This window comes from Onychostruthus taczanowskii, unplaced genomic scaffold, assembly GCF_017590055.1.
Source record: "Onychostruthus taczanowskii isolate IOZ18803 unplaced genomic scaffold, ASM1759005v1 scaffold6, whole genome shotgun sequence".
NCBI classification, from domain to species: domain Eukaryota; kingdom Metazoa; phylum Chordata; class Aves; order Passeriformes; family Passeridae; genus Onychostruthus; species Onychostruthus taczanowskii.
This window is the reverse complement of record NW_024503679.1, coordinates 2,274,188-2,281,996: the sequence shown is the minus strand read 5'-3', so window position 1 is coordinate 2,281,996 and position 7,809 is coordinate 2,274,188. Positions and strand designations below refer to the sequence as shown.

The following is a 7,809-nucleotide window of genomic DNA, read 5'->3' as shown; positions in this document are numbered from 1 at the left end:
GAATTGGGTCTGCAAGTCTTCTACTGCTTTGCTTTGTCCCCCTCTAATTTGCAGGCCTATCATCAAACTTCCATGAGGAGGCTTTCTCAGAAATTTGCATTGTTAATAACACCTGATAAGCAACAGCCCAAAACTCAAAATTAATCAAATACTCTAAAATGTAGAGACACACTAAAATGGGGGGAGCCCACCAATACTGTTTTCCATCTAGTGTCACAGTGATGTGTAGTCTAGTCTAATGTACCTGAATAGGTACTTAATTCAAAGTTCTTATATTAAAGAGGAAAATTATCAAGAAAAACCTGAATCTAAATTATTTACCAGAGAAACAGGTAGGCAAAGTCCCTCTATCCTTCCCAGGCATAACTCTGCCTTTGAATTGGGTCTGCAAGTCTTCTACTGCTTTGCTTTGTCCCCCTCTAATGCAAAGTCCCTCTATCCTTCCCAGGCATAACTCTGCCTTTGAATTGGCAAGTCTTCTACTTCTTTGCTTTGTCCCCCTCTAACTTGCAGGCCTATCATCAAACTTCCATGAGGAGGCTTTCTCAGAAATATATCATTTTTTAAAGAGTGTTAAAAAACAGCTGAGTTTCCTTTCAACCAACCAAAGAGGTGGCCTTCACCTGTTTAAATACTTGAACAGATGAGCCCAGCTGGAAACCGATCTTCCTGTGACAGGAAGGGAGAACTTTTTTAAGGACTTAACTCCTTTCCTGCCTGATAAAAGATGAGACTTCAGAAGCACATTTCTATTATGTCAGTAACTGCAGTATGCCCACTGGGCTGCAGAAGAGAAGGCTCAGGGAAGATCTCAATGATATGTGTCAATATCTGCTGGGAGGGAGTGGAGAGGATGGAGCCAGGCTTTACTCAGCAGTATCCAGTGACAGGACAAGAAGCCACAAGGACAGATTGAGATACAGGGAATTTTACTTATGCAGAAAAAAGACTCCCTTTTCTGCTGGTAAGGTGATAAAACACTGGAGTATATTTCCCAAGCACATTTTGGAGTCTCTATCCTTGGAGACATTTTAAGCCCAATATAGGACATGGTCCTGGGCAACCTGCTGGAGCTGACTGTGCTTCCAGCAGGAATCAGGTGATACAATCCCCAAAGGCCCCTGCCCCACCTCAAACCTCCCCATCATTTTGTCCCTGCAGGGCAGCACTGGCATGGCACAGGTCACAGGTCACAGGGATCCCCAGCACAGTGTGACTGTACATGCTCCTCTGAGGCCTGGAACTGTTCTGTATTGTCTCAGCCAATCTCTCCATGTGAATATACCTGTGAAGAGACCCTAAACCCCAGGAACTAAATGTGATGGTGGATGAGTGACAAGCCTGAGAGGGAGCCTCTGCCCTCCTTCAGGAGACCACATGCAATAACTAATTAAATTGGCTTTTTTTTTTTTTCCAACATTATTCATGCCTCCTAGAAGTCACATTTTTAAATTCCACTTCTCACCACTTCAAGTTTCCTCTTATGGTCAATTTGCCCAGATTCAAGGATAAAAGTGAAAGTGCATCACCTCCATCTGAGCAGTGTGTCAGTACATTTAATTCCTTCCCTTAGCACAAAGGGATTATTATTCCATTTTATTTCAGTTGGCTTCTGGGAATACACCCAACCATTCACCTGTGGGAGTTGCCCTTTGCACAAGGATTCTGTTTTTAGAAGCATCTCACGTGAGTTGGATCAAGGATTAGCAGTAGGCATTTCTGAGCACTTGTGGTCACAGTTAACATCCTTTGGGCTTTTTCTGCTATCAGAAGGAATTTTCTGCTATCCTTCCTGAAGTATTTCTGTCTGAAACAGAATCAAGTTATTCATTGGCCAAGGAATACCACAGTCTCCCTGTGAGCAGTCCCATGATTTGCAGACTAGACTCTTGCCAGAATAGGCCAGAGGGAGATCCTGCTAAAATCTCTGTGAAATAGCATTTAAGATGTGTATTTGAACACTAGGAAGGCCCTATTTCTACAGCCTCAAAGGGAACACAAAAGTAAACCTTTGTTTTCTCTGCCCCTTGCTTGCACGGATTGATCCTCCATCAAGGCTTATCTACTTTTATGTAATGAAGCCTGCAACTTATTCAAGGGAGGCAGCAATACACCTGGACTTTCAAGACACTTTTGCCTCCTTCCACTAATTTATTTATTTTTCCCAGCCCCAAGTAAGCCTCATTAAAAAAAAAAAAAAAGAAGGGAAGATGGTCTCAAGTATGCTGGAGTTCTGCACTTTTGTGTTTCCCGTTTCCCCTTGCACTGAAGCAAGTGCTTCCACCACTCACCACTTGGTGACAGGACAGATTGATTACACTAATTGTATGACAATGACTTGAGCAAGGTATGCGTGAAGTCATTAGGTGAAGCAGGAATTCAATGCCGGGGTCCCAAAATGTCCTTTGTCCTTGCTGCACTGATATCTTATCTGCTTCAGAAAGGATTCAATAGCTGAATTGCTGAGGGCTGTAGCTCTCAGGAACATTCCTGATCAAAACGCAATTACCTGGCAACTTGATTCTGTGGGCTGTGAAACCGACCATGGAAAGGGAAGGTAAAAGAAGATGCTGACCGTGCTGCAAGCTCACCCAGGCTGTTCAAGTGTTGATACTGCAGGTGTGTGTAAAGACAGCCCTGCCTCCGGTGGCTTTTAGCTGCTGCTCAGAAGCTGATCTTGTTATCCTCAACACAAACTTACACTGGCTTTGGGAATCCAAACCCACCTGTTGTAAAAGAACTCATTCTCCCTCTGAACACAGGGCTCATTAAAACATTCGTTTGTGCAAATATGAGTGTTGTCAAAATGGTCCATTGAACTGATGTTGTACCAAGGAGCTGCAATAGAGTCCAGGGTGTACTGTGTGCACAGACTGTTACCCACTTAGGGACCAGGCAGAGGGAAAAACACTTCTACCTAAAGTTTATGGCCTGAAAGCCATAAACAAGAACAGCCTTGACTTGGTAACAGCCTAATCCTTTATCATAAAGGCAAACTAGCCCTTCTCCCCCCTCCTGTCAATATCTCAGTTTGAAGTGTTAAACAGCAAAACAAGGCACAAGAGCATGACAGTAACACCAAGCAAAGTAGTGCTTTTAAGTATTCTTAAAAAAAACAACAACCTCAACAACATAAAAGTCAACCTAAAAGTTTATTTAGTAGAAAACTTTCAGCAGACAATTTGTTTATTTGAAGCACTACACTGCCAACATACTCATTAAAGACAATTCCCGTTCTCCTAAGGTATAATCCCGTTTCATACTGCACCCTTTATTTGTTGCTTTCATCCTGACAGAGAGGCTGTACAGCTCTTCTTCTGCAATGCCATCAAAAAAGAAGTCCTCATTGAAGATGGGATTTCTGCTTCTCTTTATAACTGTGCTTCTCTGCTTCTGTGTTTTCCCTGGCACCAGGGAGAAGGAGATACAGCAGTTTATGGTTTTGGGCTCTACAGAATCATCATATAAACCCTCTGCACTGATCAGGCGGATCCGCAGCCTCTCGTTCTCTGAGCAGTATTCAGCTGACAGCCTCAACATGCCTCCCTTGTCCATTACCACAGTACTCTCTCCCACCAGTCTCTCCCGACTGCAGCTCAGGTCCACTGGAAACATGGGAGAACAGGAGGTGCTAAAGCCCCGTATGCCAAGCAGCCCCTCAGAGGCCCTCCTGATGGCACTGGGGCTGTTATCAGTGGAGCTGCTCTCCTCTGTAGAGAGAGAATTGTTCCTGGGCATACTGTGTTTGCTTTTGTCTTTCAGTGCTCTGCAGAGCAATCCCTCCTGACTTTGTGCTTTGATCAGGGAGCAGGGTCTGGGAGGTGACCTGCTGAGAAGTGGAGAACTGAAAGGAGAGGAATCACTGGAAGAGGCAGTGTCGCTGTCACAGGCACCTTGCCTGTGCAGAGAGAGATGCTTGGGCGGCAGTCTCACAGAAGCAAAGCTGATAGCAATGGGATTAGACATGCTCCCTTTGCCACTGAAGGTGTTAGCTCTGGATCGAGACAGCTTCAGGCTGGGCAGAGCCCCACGTGAATCACCATGGAAGATGGACTCCTTCCTCCTGGTGTGGGGACTCTCCAGCAAAGTGCAGAAGCCATAGGAAGTGGAGGCTCTGGGAAAGTGGGGCAGGGAGAGCGCTGCTTGGGACTGTGGGTCTGCATTGGTGCTTTCTTCCTCCAGAGCTGAGATCTCCTCTTCAACACTTTCCACCTGAATGAGATGTCGGCAAGAGCTGGGGCTATAATCAGAAGTAAGAGCTGCATCCACTGAATCGTGATCCTGGTGGAAGCCACTGCCCTTAATGGAGCCAGAGCTGGTCAGCCTGGGGGGAATGCAGAATTCAGGGATTCTGTCAGGAGTGATCACATGTGGAAAAGCAGTGGCCCTCAGCTGGGCCTTTTCTGGCAGATTTTGGCCTTGTGGCAGTCCCAGGAAGGAAGAGCTGGGGAGGTTTCCATTTTCATGTGATGGTCTGATCTTTTCCAACAACCACATCACTGTAGCTGGGCAGGAGATCTTCAAAGGGGAAAAGTTTGAAGGAGAAATCCACCTGCAGACACACAGAGAGGAAAACGTACATGAACATCCTTTTTGGACACATTGCAGCCAAGCAAGGCACAAGGGTGCCATTCAAGGCAGGACTAACACAAGCCCACGTTCAAAAGAGCCCCTGCTCACCATATGATTTCTACCTTTAGCGAAACCAAATGGGGCAAGAACAGAACTAAACCACTAAAGAGAGAAAACAGCATCAAGTCACTACCAGAGATTATGAGTCCCTGTCGCATAATCCCTACCGTGCTTTTCCCTTAGCAGAGGACGTACCTTGACAAGCGCAAGCCTTGTTGTTTCCCAGCCCGGGCTCGGTGGCAGCAGCTCCGAGCAGCACCGCGCAGCCCGCGCCGAGCCGGCCCTTTAGTAGCCGCGCCGGGCGCCTCCCAGTCGCGCCGCCGGCCGCGGGAAGGGGCGGGGGCTGCCACCCGCACCTCCTATTCTCATGCGGAGGGTAGAGGAGGACAGCGGCGCCGCAGCTGCCCTGCGGGCACTCTGCTGGGCACCGGGGCCGTGCCCGGAGCAACGGGGAGGGACTTGCAAAAGGGCCTCTCACGGGAAAGCTTTTTGACCGTCTTCTTTCGCCCCCGCAGAGTAGCGGATGTTCCCGGCGCTTGGCACTCGCCTGCGAGCGCGGGGGACGGGGCTGCCCGCGCCCGGCCCCAGCCCCTTGCCTGCGTCCAGGTTCTTTTTTGATTAATATCTACTTACAGAGGCGTCCCGAGGTGTTTCGAGATAACTAACAAACCCAGGACAAAAGCAACATTGTCTTGGGGATTCTTTTCTTCTGGGAATCCTGGCAGCTTTCCAGGTTAGAGCAGTAGGAAGTGGGGATTGCGGTTTTCCTCTTTATAACTGTGCTTCTCTGCTTCTGTGTTTTCCCTGGCACCAGGGAGAAGGAGATACAGCAGTTTATGGTTTTGGGCTCTACAGAATCATCATATAAACCCTCTGCACTGATCAGGCGGATCCGCAGCCTCTCGTTCTCTGAGCAGTATTCAGCTGACAGCCTCAACATGCCTCCCTTGTCCATTACCACAGTACTCTCTCCCACCAGTCTCTCCCGACTGCAGCTCAGGTCCACTGGAAACATGGGAGAACAGGAGGTGCTAAAGCCCCGTATGCCAAGCAGCCCCTCAGAGGCCCTCCTGATGGCACTGGGGCTGTTATCAGTGGAGCTGCTCTCCTCTGTAGAGAGAGAATTGTTCCTGGGCATACTGTGTTTGCTTTTGTCTTTCAGTGCTCTGCAGAGCAATCCCTCCTGACTTTGTGCTTTGATCAGGGAGCAGGGTCTGGGAGGTGACCTGCTGAGAAGTGGAGAACTGAAAGGAGAGGAATCACTGGAAGAGGCAGTGTCGCTGTCACAGGCACCTTGCCGGTGCAGAGAGAGATGCTTGGGCGGCAGTCTCACAGAAGCAAAGCTGATAGCAATGGGATTAGACATGCTCCCTTTGCCACTGAAGGTGTTAGCTCTGGATCGAGACAGCTTCAGGCTGGGCAGAGCCCCACGTGAATCACCATGGAAGATGGACTCCTTCCTCCTGGTGTGGGGACTCTCCAGCAAAGTGCAGAAGCCATAGGAAGTGGAGGCTCTGGGAAAGTGGGGCAGGGAGAGCGCTGCTTGGGACTGTGGGTCTGCATTGGTGCTTTCTTCCTCCAGAGCTGAGATCTCCTCTTCAACACTTTCCACCTGAATGAGATGTTGGCAAGAGCTGGGGCTATAATCAGAAGTAAGAGCTGCATCCACTGAATCGTGATCCTGGTGGAAGCCACTGCCCTTAATGGAGCCAGAGCTGGTCAGCCTGGGGGGAATGCAGAATTCAGGGATTCTGTCAGGAGTGATCACATGTGGAAAAGCAGTGGCCCTCAGCTGGGCCTTTTCTGGCAGATTTTGGCCTTGTGGCAGTCCCAGGAAGGAAGAGCTGGGGAGGTTTCCATTTTCATGTGATGGTCTGATCTTTTCCAACAACCACATCACTGTAGCTGGGCAGGAGATCTTCAAAGGGGAAAAGTTTGAAGGAGAAATCCACCTGCAGACACACAGAGAGGAAAACGTACATGAACATCCTTTTTGGACACATTGCAGCCAAGCAAGGCACAAGGGTGCCATTCAAGGCAGGACTAACACAAGCCCACGTTCAAAAGAGCCCCTGCTCACCATATGATTTCTACCTTTAGCGAAACCAAATGGGGCAAGAACAGAACTAAACCACTAAAGAGAGAAAACAGCATCAAGTCACTACCAGAGATTATGAGTCCCTGTCGCATAATCCCTACCGTGCTTTTCCCTTAGCAGAGGACGTACCTTGACAAGCGCAAGCCTTGTTGTTTCCCAGCCCGGGCTCGGTGGCAGCAGCTCTGAGCAGCACCGCGCAGCCCGCGCCGAGCCGGCCCTTTAGTAGCCGCGCCGGGCGCCTCCCAGTCGCGCCGCCGGCCGCGGGAAGGGGCGGGGGCTGCCACCCGCACCTCCTATTCTCATGCGGAGGGTAGAGGAGGAGAGCGGCGCCGCAGCTGCCCTGCGGGCTCTCTGCTGGGCACCGGGGCCGTGCCCGGAGCAACGGGGAGGGACTTGCAAAAGGGCCTCTCACGGGAAAGCTTTTTGACCGTCTTCTTTCGCCCCCGCAGAGTAGCGGATGTTCCCGGCGCTTGGCACTCGCCTGCGAGCGCGGGGTACGGGGCTGCCCGCGCCCGCTCCAGCCCCTTGCCCCTTCCCTGCGTCCAGGTTCTTTTTTGATTAATATCTACTTACAGAGGCGTCCCGAGGTGTTTCGAGATAACTAACAAACCCAGGACAAAAGCAACATTGTCTTGGGGATTCTTTTCTTCTGGGAATCCTGGCAGCTTTCCAGGTTAGAGCAGTAGGAAGTGGGGATTGCGGTTTTCAAGCTCATTTGAGAACTTTGCTACCCTTCTACATCCGAATGTGTGTCCAACCCCTCGTTACTCACAAAGAACACGAGACTACGGAACCCTGACACAGCGTCCTTATCACTGATACTGAGCAGCAACAGAAAGGCGAATGCAGGTGCCGCGAGGAGAAAGACAAGGCACGAAACGCTTTGGCAAGTCACCTTGAAAAGCAGCATGTCAAAAACCCAGGCCCGCGGGACGCTTTACAGACCCTGCCCAAAGCCAGGTGGGATCCGTGAAGTTCCTCACCAAGGCAGCAGAGCCTGAACGGACCTCTGCAACTCTGTAATTATTCTGCACGCTTCAAGTAGGAATCTTTAATGCAAAGTCAGGAAGGCCTGCCAA

General features: G+C 49.7%; 2 protein-coding genes across 2 annotated transcripts; both read right to left on the bottom strand.

The window, feature by feature from the left end:
- Positions 1–3,133: 3,133 nt before the first annotated feature.
- LOC121343493 (C2 calcium-dependent domain-containing protein 4C-like) lies at positions 3,134–4,869 on the bottom strand. Its single transcript, XM_041418713.1, has 2 exons — positions 4,828–4,869; positions 3,134–4,552 (listed from the first exon to the last, which is right to left on the bottom strand). Exon 2 carries the CDS (start codon positions 4,495–4,497, stop codon positions 3,199–3,201), a length of 1,299 nt encoding a protein of 432 aa, XP_041274647.1. The 5' UTR covers positions 4,498–4,552; positions 4,828–4,869; the 3' UTR covers positions 3,134–3,198.
- Positions 4,870–5,293: 424 nt separating this feature from the next.
- Positions 5,294–6,952, bottom strand: LOC121343337 (C2 calcium-dependent domain-containing protein 4C-like). The gene is made up of 2 exons (XM_041418386.1): positions 6,860–6,952; positions 5,294–6,584 (listed from the first exon to the last, which is right to left on the bottom strand). Exon 2 carries the CDS (start codon positions 6,527–6,529, stop codon positions 5,294–5,296), a length of 1,236 nt encoding a protein of 411 aa, XP_041274320.1. The 5' UTR covers positions 6,530–6,584; positions 6,860–6,952.
- Positions 6,953–7,809: the final 857 nt, after the last annotated feature.